General features: G+C 42.6%; 1 protein-coding gene across 9 annotated transcripts in view; it reads left to right on the forward strand.

Moving 5' to 3' along the window:
• The window catches only part of L1CAM (L1 cell adhesion molecule), a 721,289-nt gene that overhangs the window by 296,386 nt on the left and 402,654 nt on the right, over positions 1-22,249 (forward strand). For 6 of the 9 annotated variants that reach the window (XM_089685157.1, XM_089685158.1, XM_089685156.1 and 3 more), the window contains one exon: positions 17,970-18,160. The exons of the other annotated variants lie outside the window; for them this stretch is intronic. In XM_089685157.1, the coding sequence (XP_089541283.1) occupies positions 17,970-18,160 (191 nt within the window). The remainder of the gene's footprint in view (positions 1-17,969; positions 18,161-22,249) is intronic. 9 annotated transcript variants of the gene reach the window in all.

The following is a 22,249-nucleotide window of genomic DNA, read 5'->3' on the forward strand; positions in this document are numbered from 1 at the left end:
CCACTGCCCACAGCACTCCTTTTGAGCACAAGGCTGTATAGGCCGCATCCAGCTCAGGGTCATGGCAACGAGCCCCCAATCTCAACCAGAAGGAAGGAACAGAAGAACTTGAAAGGCAAACTTAAAAGTTAGTACGTTGGAGTTCAGTTTAAAACATTCCGTGAAAGGGTGTATCGGTTCCAAGTCGGGTGAAACCATTCGAACTTGAGGTGCTCCAAGAAGGGAGTATCGTCTGGTATCAGTCCTCTTCCAGGATCTCTGGTCAGGGAGCCTGCTTGGACTGCCTAGGTGCTGGTCATCGTTTGTGAGGAAGTGGTTCCCAGAGAGGAGTAAGGAGAGGAAATTTGCGGGGTGAGGCTTGTGAGCCAGTAGCGGAGGGAAGCATGAGTTGTAATCTGGTAAGAACTTCCTGGGCTTCGTCTGGCGAGGAGAAGGTATGGGGGTGACTTTGAAAGGAGAAGATGAATTTGAATAGGAAGCTCCAATGGTATTTTATGCATTTGGTTTTGTAGTACCTGGACAAAAGGCTTCAGTTCTCTGTGCCTCTGAAGTGTTTGCGGACCGATGTCAGAAAATTTTTGGTATTTGTAGGATTGGAAGCTCAAGTCCCTCTTAGACCAGGCTGCTTGCATAACAGCCACTTTAGTTTTGTAGAAGGTAGGTTTGATAATGATATCCCAGGGAGGACCCAGAGCTCTGTGGATTCTGTCGAATTCTAGTCATTCAATTGAGGTACCAGGGATAAGTTCCTGCAGCAGCGCTGTGACTGTCGAATTGAAGTCCTTTATAGATTCTGGAAGGCCTCTGATTCGAAAACTACCTCTCCTGTTACGGTTCTCTAAATCTTCAAGTTTTTGCAAAGCAGAGGAGAGGTCTAGTTTCATTGTATCGATATCTTGTTCATGGTTATCAATTACTAGAATGGCATCATCAATTTTGTTTTCGAGGTCGTGAATTCGGGAACCTATGTCTCTGATTTCAAATGTAATCTTAGTGGTAAGTTGTTCCGTGGCTGTATTCAGTTCCTTTTGAAGAAGGAGTTTGAATTTTTCAAGTAGGACTAAGTCACGGAGCACTGCGTCCATAGGTTCTTCTTTCTGTACCGTTGAGAGTCCGTCGTTAGAATCATCTAATAGAAAGCCAGTCTCTTGGGAAAGACACGGGTATTCAGGCAAAGGTTGCGGCAAGGCCATTTTGGAGCGAGGTAAGCCTAAGTGGAAGCAATTGTAAGTTTGGTTGCCTTGGCTGGGGTAGCTAGGAAGTTCTTCCCCATGGTCTCCGTAATGGAGCCACCTCCCAGTGGCTAACGTGGGACGGCGTAAGCGGCTACTCAGTATTGCCTCTCCAAGGTCCTAAAACTTTACGTTCTTGAAAGGGCCTTTAGTGGGCACAGAGTTTTGGGCCACCAGATGTGCGGTTGGTGTATAATAGAAGGGAGGAAGGGGTGAAAGGTGCACTGCCCGCTAATGGTGGCGCTGCAGGGGTCCAGAAAGCAGTCAGGGTCGCTGCGGTGGCCCAGTAATGGAGACTGGGGCTAATTGGGGGTCCAAAAGGGACTGTGTATCCCTACCTCCTTCTCCGACTGTGGCGGGATCCTGCTTGAAGGTCGTGGCCTTCTCTTTCAGGCCGTGATTGTCACGTGGCCAACCAGGCCTCTAGGAGTTGGGAGGCCTAGGACTGGAGTAGGGGCTCTCGCCTGGAGTGTGGGACCAGGGCCGTCCGCAGGGAGCCATCCGACAGTGGTGAGAGGCCGCAGGGGCCCCGAGTCCAGTGTGGCAGAGTGCCAGGGCTGATTTATGTAGCCGAACTCTGGGCTAATGTGGCGGGTGCCGGCCGTGGAAAGATGGTGGCCGCCGCTTCCTTTTGGGACCGGAGCAGCTCTCCCTCGGGGATTGAAGCGGGTAGCTCCGCCGTCTCCACTCGGTCCAGCAAATTCCAGGGGGTTCTAGGGGAGATGAGGAGGGGAAGCCAGTGGGCAGGCTCGTCTTTGGCCAGTGTAGAGGTGAAGGTGTGCCTGGAGGTTAAAGAGCGGCCATCATGCTCGCCTGCTCAACAGCGACGCCAGGTTTAGTACCACTTTAATGAACTCCAAGAAAAGGATATTACAGTAAATTAAAAACACTGTTTTACATGTTGTACTGCTGTATTAAAAGGAGTTTATCCGAAGTAATTAGGTTTAAGAAATGTGCATTGTTTACAGTCAGTTCCAAAATGATTACATAATAAAGCTATTCATTCTGATCATATTTTACTTTCCCTGGTTCTTCTATTAGTGGTGAATACTACAGTAAGTCCCCACTTCCACAGAGATCCCACATGTATGGCATATGCATACTTACAGTACATTGGTCCAAGCTGGACCAATGTAACTGGGCAAAAATTCCACAGCTGGAATTCAGCTTTAAAAGATATCAGGATCTAGAGATGTATTGACATACACTATACTGCCAAAAGTAATGGGACACCCCTCCAAATGATTGGATTCAGGTGTTCAAATCACCTCCATGGCCACATGTGTATAAAATCAAGCACCTAGGCATGCAGACTGCTTCTACAAACATTTGTGAAAGAATGGGTCACTCTCAGGAGCTCAGTAAATTCAAGTGTCGTACCGTGATAGGTTGCCACCTATGCAATAAGTCCATAGTGAAATTTCCTTGCTACTAAATATTCCACGGTCAACTGTTAGTGGTATTATAACAAAGTGGAAGCAACTGGGCACAACAGCAAATCAGCCACAAAGTGGTAGGCCACATAAAATGACAGTGCATGCTGAAGAGCATAGTGTGCAGAAGTCACCAACTTTCTGCAGAGTCAATAGTTAAAGACCTCCAAACTTAATTTGGCCTTCAGATTAGCACAACAATAGTGCATAGAGAGCTTCATGGAATGGGTTTCCATGGCAGAGCAGCTGCATCCAAGCCTTACATCACCAAGTGCAATGCAAAGTGTTGGATGCAGTGGTGTAAAGCACGATGCCACTGGACTCTAGAGCAGTGGAGATGTGTTCTCTTGAACAGACTTCTCTGTCTAGCAATCCAATGCACATGTCTGGGTTTGATGGTTGCCAAGAATACGGTACTTGCCTGACTGCATTGTGTCAAGTGTAAACTTTGATGGAGAGGGGATTATGGTATGGGGTTGTTTTTCAGGGGTTGGGCTTGGCCCCTTAGTTCCAGGCATCAGAATACCAAGACATTTTGGACAATTTCATGCTCTCAACTTTGTGGGAACAGTTTGGGGATGGCGAGTCTGGGGTGGAGGAACTTGACTGGCCTGCACAAAGTCTTGACCTAAAACCGACAGAACACCATTTGGATGAATTAGAGTGGAGACTGCGAGCCTGGCCTTCTTCTCCGACATCAGTGCTTGACCTCACAAAAGCGCTTCTGGAGAAATGGTCAAACATTCCCATAGACACACTCCTAAACCTTCTGGACAGCTTTCCCAGAAGAGGTGAAGCTGTTAAAGCTGCAAAGGGTGGTCCAACTTAACCACTTGCCCTACAGAGGATTTACCCCCCCCCCCCTTCCTGACCAGGCCTTTTTTTGCGTTATGGCACTATGCTATTTCAGCTGGTAATTGCGCGGTCATGCAGTGCTGTACCCAAACAAAATTTATATCCTTTTTTTTCACATAAATAGAGCTTTCTTTTGGTGGTATTTGATCACTGCTGGGTTTATTTTTTTGCGCTATAAACAAAAAAAGACCAAAAATTTTGAAAAAAAATATATTTTACTTTCAGTTATAAAAAAAATATATAGTAAACTCAAAGTTAGTCATAAATTTTAGCTAAAATGTATTATGCTACATGTCTTTGGTAAAAAAAAAAAAAATCTCAATAAGTGTATATTAATTGCTTTGTATGAAAGTTACAGCATCTACAAACTATGGCATAGATATTGGAATTTACACCATTTTTGGTATACGGCTCTGCACTAGTTTAACTGACAATTGTGTGGTCATACAATACTATCCATAAATTAAACTTATGTTATTTTTTTTCACACAAATAGAGCTTTCTTTTGGTGTATTTGATCACCTCTGGGTTTTTTTTGCGCTATGAAAAATCCAAAAAGCTCCACAATTTTGAAAAAAAGACGTTATTTTCTCATTTATGTCATAACAAAATTTCCAATAAACTCAAATTTCGTCATAAATTTAGGCCAAAATGTTTTTTGCTACATGTCTCTGGTAAAAAATCCCAATAACTGCATATTAATTTGTTTGTGTGAAAGTTATAGCGTCTACAAACTATGGCATAGTTTAGGGGTGTCAAACTGGCGGCCCTCCAGCTGTTACAAAATTACAAGTCTCATCATGCCTCTGCTTTTGGGAGTCATGCTGGTAACTGTCAGCCTTACAATGCCTCATGGGATTTGTAGTTTGGCAACAGCTGGAGGGCTGCCAGTTGACACCCATGGTATAGATACTGGAATTTACACAGCTTTTACTTTGTGACTGCCAATCACATTTCCTGAGGTGCTAAAATGCCAGGGCAGTACAAACACCCTCAAATTACCTTTTTTCAGAATCTAGACACCCTAAGCTATATGCTGAGAGGCACGTTGAGTCCATGGAAGATTTATTTTTTCTCAACAAGTTTTTGGAAAATTACAATTTTTTTTTTTGCAGAAAGTTGTCATTCAAATGGTATATTGCTCACACATGCCATGGGTATATTTTGGAATTACACCCCGAAATATATTATGCTACTTCTCCTGAGTATGGGGATTCCACTTGTGTGAGAATTCACATGAAAAAAATCTGTATTTTTTGCTAGGAAACTACTTTGAACCCCCAAACATTATATATTTTTTAAAGCAGACAGCCTAGTGAATAAAATGGTCGGTGCTGCAATTTTTTATGTCACATACTACTCGTACAGCAATTTTTAAAACGCACATTTTTTTAAAAAAATACACTTTTTTTTTACTTTTAATGCACAAAAACACAATGTATTGGCCATTTGTTTGGTAGAACATAAAAGATGATGGTATGTCGAGAAAATAGATACCAAACATGACATGCTTTAAAACTGCGCACGCTCCATGCAGTGGCGACAAACTGCATACGTTTTTAATATCCATAGGCGACGCTTTAAAAGCCTTTACAGGCTACAATTTTAGATTTACACAGGAGATCTAGTGCTATAATTACTACCCTCGATGTGAGGTTTGCGGCAATACCTCACATGCATGGTGCAACCGCTGTTTACATACCGTCATGGGGTCAACAGTTGCGCACACAGTTTCATGCGAAGCGGGGCGAGGGTGCTTTTTTTTTTTTTTTAATTATTATTTTTACACTGTACCTTTTCATTTTTTTTTATCACTTTTATTGTTATCACAGGGAATATAAATATCCCCTGTGACTTCAATAGGCAGTGACAGCTATTCTTTTCTAAGAAATCTGGGGTCCATTAGACTCTAGATATCTCCTCTGCCCTTACATCATCTGATCTCACCAAGATCGATGTGATCAGATGCTTTCCCAATTTACAAATGGCGCTGTTTATATCCTGCGAAACTGAAGTGATGAAATGCTCGTAGCTTCCAATTTCTTAGACTATAGAGATGATTGGGGGGGGTGACATCTTTGGCATCTTCTCCCGCTGCTTGTAAAAGCAATCCCGCAGTTAAGTAGCATCATGCTTGTATAACCACTCAAATTCCAGTGATGTACCAGTATGATGCTGGTCCTTGTTGGGTATATATGTTTTGTTCTTTTTTTTTTTTTTTATGCAGTCAGTGAGCTGAATGGAAAGAAAAGAAATCTCTGCCAGAAAAAGTGTGTGGTATGCCCACCATTAGAATATACCACCCTGCATCCACCCACTTCTAATGGTGGGCACGCATGAAAAGTTCTTTTTTTTTCCGTTCAGCCTGAACCAAACAGATTCCTCTATTCACATCAAACAATGTGGATGAAGAAATCTCTGCCTGAATTATTTTTTTTTAAATATATGCCAAAGTATTGTGGCTATCCACCTACTGGCCACCCCAGGCCCCCCTGTTTGGGCATATATGCTTTTTTTTAACTGTGGATGAAAAATCTCATCCAACATCGCTGCACACACTTTTGTAAATTCTGAGAGCAAGACCCTGTTGCTGCCAGAATAAACATTTCGGTGCTACAGCTGAATGCAAAGAAAACAGCAATGGTTAAAAATAAAACCGTAATTCAATAAAACAACTTTTTTTATTGAAGTATGTGCCAAAATATTTTATAAAATATATACGTTGAAGCATAGGCGCCACCCACCCACTGGCCACCCCAAGCTTGGGCATATATTCTTTTTTAACTGCGGATGAAAATTCTCATCCAACAGCGCTGCACACACTTACTTATGTATATTTTGATTGGTGCTGCAGCTGAATGGCATTCCTGCAAAGAAAACAGCAATGGTTAACAATAAACCGGTAACAATAAAACTGTAACAGTGAAACAGTAACAGTAAAGCAGTAACTCGACAACAGTAAAAGGACAACTATTACTTTTAAATTTTTTTTATTTTTTATGCTTTTTTTCTAACTTTTTTTTTAACTTTTAACCAGATGCTAGGGTCTCTCAAAATTTTCCTGACTATCTAACATCTTTCGAGACCCTGTTTGAGAATGGAGAATGGTGAATATGTGCCCTGAACTGTGTCGTGCTATACCCTATACTAATAGTCAACTAGTGTATGGTAGTGACGGAAGCAGTCATTGAGGCAGAGACCAGGTTGGCCAGGACAGGAGGGACAAAAAAAAGCGTTTGTCAGATCTAATTCCGTGTCTGCTTCAGACACAACATCTTTTTTGGGGTTCCTTTTGGTTTGGGCTACCAGGAATAGCATCAGGAAAATGCGTCTCATGTAGCCGGCTCACTGCATCTGTGTTTGGGGTTTGGGCCACAGCTCCTTCTGCATACAAAAGGGCCGAGATGATCTCTTCCTGGAATTTTAGAAAGGATCCACTTTGTCCAGTTGCTTTGTAAAGCACAAAAGCGTTATATAGAGCCAATTGAAATAAATAAACAGACACTTTTTTGGTATCGCTTCTGGCTATTTGGGAAACTAAGTACAGCTTCATCATCTGTTTTTTTTTTAAGTCCACCCCTCCCATGTAAAGGTTATAGTCGTGGACACAGAGGGGCTTCTCAACAACACCAGCTGCCGTGGAAATTTGGATTGTCGTGTCTGCATGAATGGAAGACAGGGCGAAAACATCCCATCTTCCACTTCACTGTGAGCAATTCATCATTTCTCAAACAGACTTTCCCCCCCCCCTTTCTAAGATGGGTATTTACAAGCCTTTGGGGGAGGCCCCTGCGATTAGGTTGCACGGTGCCACATGTGTCAATTCCAAAATTGTATAAATGTCTAAATAGTTGCACGCTTGAATAAAAATTGTCCACGTATAAATGGTACCCCATATGAAAAAAAGAGTGACACCAAGTCCCAAACTATCTTGCCACTACTCGCCATGTAGTTTGGGCATCTGGGTGACTCTACATGACTATCTTTTCCCTCATAAATCCAAAAATTACATGTATAGTCTGTTGCCCTTAAACAGGTCTTATAATTTTGACCCCATATCTTGGCACACTTGCTTGGGATAAATTGTTTGAATGCAAGGCGGCCAGAAAAACTAATGAGGGACTCATCAACGCAGATGGTTTGCTGGGGAGTATACACCTCTGTAAATTTGAGGTTAAGATGATTTACAAGGGGCTGAATTTTGTGGAGCAGGTCAAATTCAGGGTCACCCCGAGGATGACAGAGTGTATTGTTGTTGAAATGCATAAATTGCATTATATTCTCATATCCATGCCTGGCCATGGCAGCAGAAAACATGGGCATATGATGAATAGGGTCTGTGGACCAAATTAAATTTGGAAACCGTAATAGGTTTCTATGCAAATGGTCTGGCAAGGTTAGAACCTGGGTTGGCGGTGATAAATTGTTGTGCATATAAATTGCTTTGATGCACAATCAATCCATACAGATCTTCTGTGAAAAAAAGCTAAAAAAAAATAAAGGTGAGTAGGTAATGTGTTACTAAACCCACAACGGTAATATCAGCCTGTATATGAAGTAAAGCATGTTTGTTATACTCACTGTGGAACCTAAGGGGTTAATCCTCTGCATTGTGTAAAAAGGCCATTTGTTCCTGATTTCTCTGTTCCTCCTCTTGTAAAAGCGACCACCTCTTATCTCTTGATAAGACAGACTGAATGGTAGGCATTTTGTACATGGTCAGTTTAGTGTGTATTGCTAGAGAAGTTTTTTTTTTTTCTTGGGAGATTGCATGTGATCAGCACAGGGCAAATCAGCACTAGTCAGAGAGAGGTCAGAGGTTTTGCATCCTCCTAGAGCAGAAAGAAAACTCCTCCTACAGGCTTTAGCTACTGCTTGGCTGAACACTGATGGAAGTTACAAGACTGCTCTAACTGCTGATGAGAAAAGATATTTAAATTCATTTCACCTCCATGTTCTGTAGGAGACCAGATACAGTGAATGCAGGGTCCTGAATTTAGTAACACTTTAAATCTGCTATTTCCACCTGAATTCTAAGTTGGGCAGTGAATGGGGGAAATGCGGGTGCTGCAGAATTTGTGGACTGCCAATCAGGATTTGTAAGCACATCCGGAAGGACACTATTGGCTCTATGGTCCTTTGTTTGAATTCTTGGTGGCTGCGGGACACTAATTGTGCTAGCCACTGCACCAGCTTGTACTGCACTTTTGGGACTCGCCACGTCACCAAGTGATACTGCAGTGCTGGTATGTATAAGACCAGGATGTACTAGGCCATTGGTGCTCGACAGTGAATGGTTATGCAGTTGTACCACCTCAGCAACCTTGGAATGGGGTCGGGTATGCCTAATCTTAGCAGGGACCTCTACTCCATCGTCTGAGCTGTCAGTGTGCCGCTGCTGTCTACAAGTTTGTATTCTGAGGCAAATTCTATCAGTGAAGCTTCCCCTTCGCTCTCATCTGACATGGTCAGAATCCTGTAGGTCTCTTCAACAGAGTACCTTTCGTTGGACATTTTGGCAACAAAATTTATATCTTCCTTGGCTGTCAGGGACTGCTTGAACTGCTACAAAAATATTTACCTGCAAGTGATAGCAGAGATTAGGCCTGATTCTGCGAACACTGCGCTTTTGTTTGCAATGTATCAAGTGACAGTGATCTACTGACACTGCACTTGCTGGAGGAGAAGGGGGGAGGGGTAAGTGTAGGGGCTAAACATAGGTGCAGGCAGATGGCAGGGCTGATCCTACTAATGCTGTATTTTTGGGGACACTATACTACTGTGAACGCTGGTATAGTTCTGATCTGATCAAAGATATTGATCCGTTCAGACACTATACTAGCAATAGAGGTTTATTGTGTATGTGAGCGTGTTCTTGGCAATCAAAGGGTTAAATGTGATGACTGATGTAGTGGCGGGCAATCTGACACTATGTGGGAGGGACGCTAATGCTACCTGAAGTTGCCGGTGACACTAGGGGTCATTAAAAAAAATCTGTACATTGTTCTAATGAAACCGATGACAGGGCAGTAAAGGAGTTAACTGGGGGGGGGGGGGATCAGGAGATTAAACGTGACCTAACTTTGATTTTACTGTAAAACTGTGATGTTTTTGACTCACGTGGATCTGCTTTCTTCTCTCTCTGCAACGGAATGTGCTCAGGGAGAGAAGATTGCATCATTTCCTGTACCTGTGTAAATGTAAACACAGGTACAGGAAAATATCTGATAGGACAAGGATCAATCAGCAGATCCAGGTCAAAAATCACTGGCCTGAATCTGCTGACTGATTTGTCGGGCACGGATTCACGGCGCCGCCGGGTCGGTGGGCGCACGTGCCCTTGGCCTGCGATCACGGCAGGAGCACAAATCGATTTTGCGCAGGGAGTCCGCTCTGTAGCTGTAATTCTGCTATAGGGCGGAGCTAAAGCGGTTAATATTGAGCCCTACGGACTAAGACTGGGATGCCATGAAAGTTCATGTGCGTGCAAGGCAGGCGTCCCAATACGTTTGGCACTTTTCTATCATGTTCAACCAAAAAAACAAAAATAAATAAGTAAAATATGAAAAAAGAAAAGCCTTTTCATCCTCAGATCCCTGAGCTCATTCACACCAGATGCACTTAGGTGCCTTTTAAACGCATGCGCAGTAAAAAGCAGTTTATTTCAGATCAGATTTTTACATTAAAAAAAAATGCGCTTGCATTAAGGCAAGGAAAATGGGGGGATTGTAGCGTAAACAGTCCCTAAATGCAAAGTTGACCCAGAGGAATGCAAAAAACATTCCTCAGTATTGCGTCCTTCTCTGCAACTAATGTTAAAAATCGACTGTGTTGGTGACCTTGGGCAGCAGTGACTTTAGTGACTCAGTTAATAAAAGTGTCTGTGCACTGACACAAGGGAGCAAGTCATGTACCATATCCTGAAGAGCTGGATATTCTCAGCGGCTGTGGAGGAGAGAGGTGTGGTGAAGGAACCCAGGCAAGGTGAATATAGGGGTACAAAATGCATATAAAACCAACTTTAAAGTGTTTTTACACTTTCCAGATCTGTATTCTTCACAGTATGGCACTTTTAAAGGCATCTAAAATGAAAATTAGCAATTAAATTCTGACTGTCAGATGTATTGAAAATTAAGACATCTGATGACACCATTGTTTTGCCTCTAACCTACTTTTTACAAATCTATGCTGCATAAATATTTAATAATGAAGTCAATAAAGTGTTGCTAAACCTTAACAGTAAAATCAGTCTTTATATGGGCTAAAGCATGCTTGCTATACTCACTGTGGAACCCAAGGGGTTAATCCTCTACTTTGTGTAAAAACGCTGTTTAATCGGTCTTCTCTGATCCTTCTCTTATTTTGCTGTCCTCAATCCATGTGCCATAGTTAGAGCAGCAGTTGCAAGTCTGCACATGCTCTGTTTGGTGTGTATTGCTAGAGAGTTTTTTTGGAGGGGAAGGTGCATGTGATCGGCACAGGGCCAATCAGCACTGTCCAGACAGAGGATCAGGGGTCATGCAGCCTCATAGGATAGTCAAAAGAGAATGAAAACTCTTCTTACAAAAGTAACCTGTGCTCGGCTGGACACTGATAGAAGTAGTAAGATATACTGCTATATACTGCTGATGAGAAAAGGTATTTAGCAGGTTGTATTTACTATAATAATTGTATTTCCATGTTCTGTGTACTGTGGAAGATCAGATATAGTAAATACAGGGTCATGAGTTTAGTACCAATTTAAGCCTATTTAGTTATTTAACCGCCTCCCGCCCACCATATAGTAATATGATGGACGCAAGGTGGTTCTCTCGTTCTGGGAGGATGTCATATGACGCCCTCCCATTCTAACCGCGCATGCGCGGCTCCCCGAGCGCGCAGCGATTGGAGGTGCGCTGTGTCCCTCGGACACAGCGGATCACCGATCCATGGAAATAGCCGAAGATGTCGGCTCGGTCATGTGATCAGCTGTGTTCAATCACAGCTGATCACATGTAAACAGGGAAATGTCGGTTATCGGCATTTTTCTCCTCACGAGCTGTCACGCTGACAGCTCGTGAGGAGAGGAGAGCCGGTAATCGGCATTCCTCGGAGAGGACATGTACACAGATCATCAGAGCACTAATGATCAGTGTGCCCTGATGATCTGTGTAGCCCCAGCAGCGCCACCTGCCAGTTCCCATCAGTGCCACATCAATGCCACATATCAGTGCCCATCTGAGCTGCCTTTCAGTGTCACCCATCAGTGCCAGTCAGTGCCGCCTATCAGTGCCCGTCAGTGCTGCCTATCAGTGCCAGCCAGTGCCACCTAACAGTGCCAGTCAGTGCCGCCTATCAGTGCCATATGAGTGCTGCCTTTCAGTGCCCATCAGTAATGCCTGTCAATGCCAACCAGTGCCACCTATCATTGTCCATCAGTGCAGCCTATCACTGCCTATTACTGCAGCCTCATTAACGCACATCAGTGAAGGAGAAAATTTTTTTTTTTCAAAATTTTCAGTGGTTTTTGGTTTGTTTAAGAAAAAATTAAAAACCCAAAATAAAGCTATATCTGTCACAAAAAAATAATAAAAATTTCATATGGGTACAGTGTTGCATGACCACGCAATTACATATTACCAAACTATTTTTTGTGACTAGACTATCCCAATTTCAATAAATTCATAAATCAATAAATATTAAATAAATTGCTCAATGATAAGTGTCCCAAAAATAAATGTCCCAAATAATAAATGTCCAAAAAGTCTCTAAATAATAGTGTCTTTTCCACCTCCAAACCAAATAATGTCTTTCTTAAGATGATCCAAACGTAACTTATCCAGAATCTTTGTGTACCTTAAAAAAATATAAACTTAAAATAGTGTATTGCCTTTTACATAAAACGATAAAGTGCCATAGATCGTGTATCATGCAAACTGCATAACGTGCACTCAAATCACACGTGAAAAGAAGAAAAAAAAAATATTCAATAAAAATATATCGGCATGATTACCAATACAAAAATTCAATCAATACCTCAAAAACAATGCACACGTGAATAATATTAAAACGTGAACATTCCAAAATCAAAAATATGTGATCCACTCCACATGCAATTGATAAAATTACTTAATAAATATTAAATAATTGATTATAAAAAAATGTGATTATAAAAAAGTGACACAACTTGCAAAACCACTCCTGTGGTTTATATAGTGAACCAAACAAATCAATAGTGAAAATAAATTGATGGTGAATCACTCCAGCTAGTGCAACAATGGATAATTACTCTAAGCCAATATAAACAGGCTTTCCCCAAAACACTGGATGACAGCACTCTCCAGGATCCTAATATTCTTGTTGTTACTCTTCCATGTTCCTCATAAAGTAAAGCCAGAGATTAAGGATAATATATAACCAATTCAAAACACATTTATTAGGTATCTTACATTAAAATTAGAAAAAGCAGCTTCCAGCATGTGAGATTGCTCTAATGTAGTTCAATTAAGGGAAAAACCGCATGTTCCCTTTTCCAAAATGGCCGCGACCGCACTTCCGGTTTCGTGTCAGTGTGTCAGCCGTGACGTCTGACGCACTGACAGGGAAAGCCTGTTTATATTGGCTTTGGGTAATTATCCATTGTTGCACTAGCTGGAGTGATACACCTTATGTTCATCATCAATTTATTTTGACTATTTGTTTGGTTCACTATATAAACCACAGGAGTGGTTTTGCAAGTTGTGTCACTTTTTATAATCACATTTTTTTTATAATCAGTTACACTGTTCAACAGGTAAAAAGTTTTGGGCATAAAATTAGCTAATCTTGCATAATTTTGGGGTGCTGAAAACGAAAATGACCCTAAAAAATGTTGATTGGCTCTAGTTTCCATGATATATTCACCCATCTAATGACGTAAGCCATTCAAAATTATGATGCAACTTCAGCTGCATATTGCGCAATTGATACTGGTGACCAATAGAAAATTGCATGTATACTGAGATGATGCAATATTAGCCTTTAATTGCATCACTTCACTGCATAAAAGCTGCAGTATCTGCAGCTGATTGTAGTTCGACAGCGTCTTTACATTTCGTTTTATGCTTATATAGGCTACTCAGTAATGCCTCGAACTTGTGTGAATAAAGCAGATAATTTCTGCTATATCTGCGGTGAAATAACTTTTATCTCACAAAAAAGGAGGATAACAGGAATGATTAAGAAAGCCTACAACTTGTATTTTGGCTGCAAGATAGGAGACCAGGACAAGAGCTGGGCACCACATATATGCTGCAATTCTTGTGGGACGGCACTGGAGCAATGGTTGAATGGAAAAAAGGCATCTATGCCTTTCGCTGTGCCAATGATTTGGAGAGAGCCAACAGATCATGTTAGTAATTGTTACTTTTGTATGGTGCCTCCAACAAAAGGGCTAAATAAGAAGAAAAAGTTATCTGTGCACTATCCAAATATTCCATTGGCAATATGTCCAATTCCTCATGGAGAGGGGCTACCAATTCCTAAAGCACCAGAATCCTTTGTGGTTGAGTCAAGTGAGGAAGAACCTGAAGCGTGTAGTCATCAACCGTCAACCTCACATGACCCAGACTTTCTTCCATCCACACCCACTAAACCACACCTCATTACACAAGTGGAATTGAGCGATCTTATCAGAGACCTGGATCTTCCGAAGAACAAGGCAGAGCTTTTGGGGTCAAGACTACAACAGTGGAATCTCCTAGCAAGTGATGTTCGTACGTCTTTCTACCGTCATCGTCAGAAAGATCTGATCCCATTCTTCGTCCAGGAAGGTGATATTGCTGTATGTAACAATGTTCATGGTTTAATCTCAGCCATCAGCGTATGCTATGATCCCGATGAGTGGAGGCTGTTCATTGATGCTTCAAAGGCGAGTCTTAAAGCTGTTTTGCTCCATAATGGCAATCAGCTGCCGTTAGTTCCAGTTGCTTACGCAGTTTCAATGAAAGAAACGTATGAAAACTTGAAAGAGCTTTTAAGGTGCATCAACTATGATGAACATCAATGGTCGATTTGTGGTGACCTGAAGGTGATTGCTATCCTACTTGGACTTCAAGGTGGATATACTAAGTACTGCTGCTTCCTCTGTGAGTGGGACAGTCGTGTGAGAGAAATGCACTATGCCAAAAGAGACTGGCCATTACGCCAGTCATTGCAGCCTGGAGAAAAAAATGTTAACTATCCAGCACTTGTAGACAGCAATAAGATCTTATTACCTCCATTACACATCAAGTTGGGATTAATGAAAAACTTTGTTAAGGCAATGGACAAGAATAAAGCAGGTTTCAAGTACCTGATTAGCAAATTTCCAGCACTTAGTGCTGCAAAAATAAATGAAGGAGTCTTTGTTGGGCCACAGATTCGTAAACTTATTCATGATGATGAGTTTCTTTCTCTGTTGCGTGGAAAGGAAAAGGCTGCCTGGGCAGCATTTGTATCAGTGACATCAAATTTTCTTGGAAACAATAAAACACCAGACTACAAGAAAGTGGTAGAAAAACTCATCCAGACTTACAGAAATCTGGGTTGCAACATGTCTCTAAAAATTCATTTTCTACATTCGCATCTGGATTTTTTCCCACCAAACTGTGGAGCAGTGAGTGATGAACACGGAGAGCGCTTCCATCAAGACATTGCAGCTATGGAAAGAAGATATCAAGGTAAATGGAGCCCATCAATGCTTGCTGACTATTGCTGGACAGTTGTAAGAGATAGCCCTTTCCTCGAATACAAGAGAAAAGCCAAGAGAAGCAAAACCGACACAAACTGAAGACAAAACTAGTGAGAATCCTAAGTATTAAAATGATTCAACTTAGCTTATGGCTATAATTTTTCTTGGTAATCCTATGCAATATATTATGCCATTTAGGCTTTGTTATGTAGTCAATATCACTTGCTTTATATTTGTGGAAAGACATCTATCTATATAATTATTGTGCATTATGTAGTCATTACGCCTATAGTAGAAAACTTTCCGTTAACAGAAAAACTAGAGCCAATTGACAAATTTCATTGTTATATTTGAACTCAGAATGTGAAATTCATTAAGAAATGGATCCTTTTGTTTCCAAAACTGGCAAAAAATAAAAATTTGTTGAACAGTGTTATTTAATATTTATTAAGTAATTTTATCAATTGTACTATGTAGAGTGGATCACATATTTTTGATTTTGGAATGTTCACGTTTTGATATTATTCATGTATGCATTGTTTTTGAGGTATTGTTTGAATTTTTGTTTTGGTAGTCATACTGATATATTTTTATTATTGAATATTTTTTTTTTCTCTTCTTTTCACGTGTGATTTGAGTGCACATGTTATGCAGATTGCATGATACATGATTTATGGCACTTTATCATTTTATGTAAAAGGTAATACACTATTTTAAGTTTATATTTTTTGAGGTACACAAAGATTCTGGATAAGTTACGTTTGGATCATCTTAAGAAAGAAATTATTTGGTTTGGAGGTGGAAAAGACACTATTATTTAGAGACTTTTTGGACATTTATTATTTGGGACATTTATTTTTGGGACACTTTTTTGGCTCTATACACCACCACAAAGGATTTGAAATGAAACGAACAAGATGTGCTTTAACTGCAGACTGTCAGCTTTAATTTGAGGATATTTACATCCAAATCAGGTGACCGGTGTAGGAATTACAACAGTTTGCATATGTGCCTCCCACTTGTTAAGGGACCAAAAGTAATGGGACAATTGGCTTCTCAGCTGGTCCATGGCCAGGTGTGTGTTATTCCCTCATTATCCCAATTACAATGAGCAGATAAAGGTCCAGAGTTCATTTCAAGTGTGTTATTTGCATTTGGAATCTGTTGCTGTTAACTCTCAAGATGAGATCCAAAGAGCTGTCACTATCAGTGAAGCAAGCCATCATTAGGCTGAAAAAACAAAACAAACCCATCAGAGAGATAGCAAAAACATTAGGCGTGGCCAAAACAACTGTTTGGAACATTCTTAAAAAGAAGGAACGCACCGGTGAGCTCAGCAACACCAATAGACCCAGAAGACCATGGAAAAAAAAAAAAAAAGACCAAAAAAAAAATGACCGAAAAATTCTTTCCCTGGTGAAGAAAACACCCTTCACAACAGTTGGCCAGATCAAGAACACTCTCCAGGAGGTAGGTGTATGTGTGTCAAAGTCCACAATCAAGAGAAGACTTCACCAGAGTGAATACAGAGGGTTCACCACAAGATGTAAACCATTGGTGAGCCTCAAAAACAGGAAGGCCAGATTAGAGTTTCCCAAACGACATCTAAAAAAGCCTTCACAGTTTTGGATCAACATCCTATGGACAGATGAGACCAAGATCAACTTGTACCAGAGTGATGGGAAGAGAAGAGTATGGAGAAGGAAAGGAACTGTTCATGATCCTAAGCATACCACCTCATCAGTGAAGCATGGTGGTGGTAGTGTCATGGCGTGGGCATGTATGGCTGCCAATGGAACTGGTTCTCTTGTATTTATTGATGATGTGACTGCTGACAAAAGCAGCAGGATGAATTCTGAAGTGTTTCAGGCAATATTATCTGCTCATATTCAGCCAAATGCTTCAGAACTCATTGGACGCCGCTTCACAGTGCAGATGGACAATGACCCAAAGCATACTGCAAAAGCAACCAAAGAGTTTTTTAAGGGAAAGAAGTGGAATGTTATGCAATGGCCAAGTCAATCACCTGACCTGAATCCGATTGAGCATGCATTTCACTTGCTGAAGACAAAACTGCAGGGAAAATGCCCCAAGAACAAGCAGGAACTGAAGACAGTTGCAGTAGAGGCCTGGCAGAGCATCACCAGGGATGAAACCCAGCGTCTGGTGATGTCTATGCGTTCCAGACTTCAGGCTGTAATTGACTGCAAAGGATTTGCAACCAAGTATTAAAAAGTGAAAGTTTGATTTATGATTATTATTCTGTCCCACTACTTTTGGTCCCTTAACAAGTGGCAGGCACATATGCAAACTGTTGTAATTCCTACACCATTCACCTGATTTGGATGTAAATACCCTCAAATTAAAGCTGACAGTCTGCAGTTAAAGCACATCTTGTTTGTTTCATTTCAAATCCATTGTGGTGGTGTATAGAGCCAAAAATGTTAGAATTGTGTCGATATCCCAAAATATATGGACCTGACTGTACGTTGACTTTCAAGGGTGAAAGTATTTGACTTTTCTTTTTTGGGTAGGTTTTTTATTGGTAAAGGTGGTATTGTGCAGAGTTTATACTAATGACCACGCAATTGTCATTCAAAGTGCAACAGTGCTGAAAGCTGGAAATTGGCCTGGGCAGGAAGGGGGTATAAGTGCCCTGTAGGCTAGTGGTTAATTAATACCTAAGATGACATTTTCATTTTACATATGACATATTACATAATTAATTAATTCCCTTTATTATCATCATTTCTATTTTAGGTATAGTTGGGAAAAAGATGGGGTACGGTTTGAACCAAATGACACAAGAGTCATACAGAATAAAACGTCTGGAACTTTAGTCATTTCCAATTCCAATGGAAATATAAAGGATTTCCAGGGAAAATATCGTTGCTTTGCCAGAAATGACCTGGGTACAGCTGTGTCAAATGAGGTCCATGTGATCGTAGAAGGTATGTTTACCATCAGCTTTTACTATGTGTTGAATACTGCATTTACATATAGTTCAGATAATTCATCAGGGTCTAAAATATTACTGGTTTGTGTTGAAACATTAACAACAAGTAGACATTAACCTGCATTGCAGAACAATTGGAGAATGAAAATTTGAGTCAGACTGGGGAATGTAGCTCTTAAAGTGTAATTAAACTTTTATGGTTGAACGTGGTTTTTGTATGGTAAATGTTAGCTGCCACAAATGGTTGTTTTGTTCGTGTAAATATAAAATTATTCTGATTTAAAAAAAAAAAATAACCCTGTTGCTCACTTCATTTGGGATTTAGGCTGTCTTCAATGACCAGTCTAGGAGATGTTTGTCTAGGGGATGTTTGTTTATGGAGTTTTTTTTGTAGAACTTGAGATAGGAATGGGGAATTGTAGCAGGATACTCCAAAATTAGAACTATTCATACTGCGGACATCAGAACGTATCTCTTAGTTGAGCAGTATTAAAGTCCTGACTGAAAGCAGATAGCAGACTTCTCTTTAAAATGTAGTAACAAGTAGTTTAGGAGTGAGCAAAGTCCCTTTTTAGAGGTAGGGTAGGCAGGGCTGAGCTCTTAGGTACTAGCCTGTAATGGCAGACCGTGGCAGTCCAAAAGTAACAGAAACTGAGAAAAAGTCCTTTGCAGTAGCACCCGTTGAAGCTCTTCAGAACACGCTGAACTTTAGTAGAATGAAGGTGAGCCGCTGTCCTTTCACACAACAGCAGCCCACATAGACTTAACTCGAAGAAAAACAAGGGAGTTCTCTGAGCATTAGGAGTTTACCCCCTCCAGGTTGTAGCCATGGGTGTTGGATAGGAAAAGGCCTTTTCTTCTGAAAATAGCACAATCACCAGATGTACCCCTTTTCAATTTTCAAGGGTAGAAGGGGAAGGGGAATTTGTGAATAGAGGGATTTCCCTCTTACTGTACCTGCAACTGTAGTAATTCTAACAACTTCTAACAGAACATTTTAGCAACGATCCTCAGCAGTAAGAATCTGGATGATTTATCTGGACCATCTTTCCATCAGGGCCCCAGACATTGCTGGTCCACACTTGACATTGCCGTCTGGCTCTCTTGATCACCACTTTGTCGATGAAGATGGATCTTTCCAGACTCCAGTTTTCTTTGACAGACAGGAATTCTTCCCAGAGTGGAGCTTTCGTTCTGTTGCGGAAGGTCTTAGGGATGTACATAAAGCTTCTTCACCCCAAGAGCCCCTCTTGGCCTCAATTTCTTCCACAACCTTCACAATACACTGAAGGTGAGAGAACCTGGGTAATTTCTACCTATCACCTCTCCCAGGTGGGGCATATTAGGGCTGTTTCCTCTTTGATAAGGATGTTGTAGGCCTCATTCTCAGCTCAAGACTAAGCATAACTCTTACGAGAGAACAGATAAGGCTCCCATTTACATAGGCTTCACAGAACCCCAAATTTCTTGCACACTGCACAATGATGGCATCTTCCTTGTCAAACAGGTTAGAGCATTGAGAGCTGAGAGCCTTTCTCCTCTGCAGCCTCATGGACAAATTCAGTCTCTTCAACTGGCTCCCAGTCTGCTAACCCTTCTTCTTGGGATCCATAGTGGTACTGGAAGCTAGTTGACCCAATGTCAATAGCTCATGACTCCTCCTCTCCTAAAGAGCCCCAGGAAGCTAACCTCTGTACTCCGTAAGCCATTGCGGCTGGGGTCCCTATTTGTGAGCGACTAATAGTGACTGCTGTTGAAGCAACTGGTTGGTATTCAGCCTGAACTGGGTGGGTGTCTCGCACAGAGACGATACTAGTCTCCCTGGTCTGGCAGATCCTCTCCACTGCATCAGGCCAGACTCCCATGGGGGGCCAAATGTACTCTGGTGTCGGTTAGCCATGCTGGATGTTCACCACCTTTCTCAGCAGTTCCGACAAGCACATCTGCTGCCGTCATCTTGCTACTCCTCACACGTGGTTCTTCCTCAGTTGCACCCAGAATGGTGGCTTAGCTCCGCCCCTCTTCATTGGCCTACTTTGGGTGCCGACTCCGCCCATTCTTTATGAAGGGCGGACCCTCCTGTTGGGCAGACAGTCCCAGTGTGCTGTTTCCCACTCTGCTAGTTAACCCTTTCACTGCCACCATTTGAAAATGTCCCGTTACTGGCAACTGTGTAGCAGACATCTTCTGTGGCACAGACACTGATAATGATCCTGTCTCCTTTCAGACAGACTTCACTGGCTCTCTCACTGCCACGCCACACATCAACATTTGCTGCTGCCACCAGGAAAAGCCCCTGATCTGGCAGTGTCCTTAACTGTAAAGCACATTGTTTGCCTCTCTGCAATTCAACATCCCAATTGCCTCTACACACAACAGCGACAATCTCTTCTGTTGCCCGTAGCAACCACTATGACTTCCAAGGGGAAAATCCCAGACTGATGTCCCCACATGCTAACCTTGCGACGGCCCCTTGCACTTTTGCTCCGGTTTCCCTTACTTCAACTCACAGCCAGGCACAGTGTGTTTCTTCAGCCAAATACACACACTGTGAGGGACCGCCGAACGGCACCACTAGCACTCCACTGGTCAGGCGTGCCCAGAGAGCGGAGTCCCAGCCCCAGGGCACTTGTTCACCAGAGCCCCTGATGGTGGGGATGGACTTGGAGTACCCCGGGACCAGGTCGCCACTACTGAGCACACCTGTCAGCGGTAGGGGTGTTCGCCAGGGGCTCCAACCAGGGAGAGCCAGATGTGAGGAGGTTGGGTGACCCCGATGGGATGGATGGATGGCTGAACAAGTGCGAAGTCAGACGGGCCGAGTTGGTAACGGAGAGGACGGTATGGTACAAGGGAGCGGGCAGAGAATCGTCGGGTCACACGCCAGGTCAGCAACAGTAGGTCAGAACGTCAGAACAGTAGGGGCATTCAGAAAGAGAGGTCAGGCAAAGCAAAGGTCTGGGCAGGAGAAATCAGCAGGTCAAGAGCAATCCGGGTCAATAACTTACTTAGGCACAGGTTCAGAATCACAGGATACAGGTAAGACCAGAAGGCACTGAATGACAGCTCAGGGACATTTAAATATCCCGCCCTGCGCTGCCATTGGTGCCCAGCGGGCGGCCACGGCTTCCACTGCGCATGCGCGAACTCGAACGCCGCGGCCGGCCCGGACCTAGTGCCCGTGTCCCTGCACAGGGCGGTGCACTGCGCCTGCGCCGGGACCATCGCGGCGGGGATCGAGGGGATCCCTGACATTGCCCCCCCCTTACGGGCAACCTCCGGATGCCCACCCGATCTCTCCACCATTGGTGGTCACAAAGAAACCTCCGGACAAGTCTGGGTACATGGACATTATGTGCTGGTTCCCAAGAATTGTCCTCAGGGCCGTAGCCCTTCCACTTGATAAGAAATTGGGTCTGGCCCCCCCTTCATCGGCACTTCAGGATTGATTCCACCTCAAATTCTTCTTCCTCTTCGACTGTTACGGCTTCCGGGGGCCTGGATTCCCGTTCCGGGAAGGCATCAGGGACTACCGGCTTCAGCAGGGACACGTGGAAGACTGGGTGGATCTTGAGTGTCTCAGGGAGGACAAGTTCATAGGCCACTTCATTGACCATCCGCTTAAGGCAAAAAGGGCCTATAAATTTAGGTCCCAACTTTTTTGAAGGGCAGAGCATCCTCAAGTTAGAGGTAGCCAGCCAAACCTTCTCTCCGGGCCGCAACACCAGATCTGCTCTTCGTTTCCTATTAAAAGCCCTTTTGTAATCTTCTTGGGCCTGACTGATGGCTTCCTGTAGTTTCTTATTGTTCGAAGAGAAAAAAGTTAGTGAATCCTGTGTTGCTGGAATTGGGCATTCCGGGACCAAATCCAGGAGGAAGACAGGGTGAAACCCATAGTTGGAGAAGAACGGGGACTGCCCTGTTGCTGAATGGCAAGCGTTGTTATACGCAAATTCCGCCAGAGGGAGAAGTGGTACCCAATCGTCCTGAGTAAAAGATGTGTAGCATTGTAAGTATTGCTCCAGGGTCTGATTGGTCCTTTCGGTCTGTCCATCGGTCTGAGGGTGAAATGCCGAGGAAAGGG

This window comes from Staurois parvus, unplaced genomic scaffold, assembly GCF_062004578.1.
Source record: "Staurois parvus isolate SC_StPar_1 unplaced genomic scaffold, SC_StPar_1.0 ptg000364l, whole genome shotgun sequence".
In the NCBI taxonomy this organism is placed as follows: Eukaryota; Metazoa; Chordata; class Amphibia; order Anura; family Ranidae; genus Staurois; species Staurois parvus.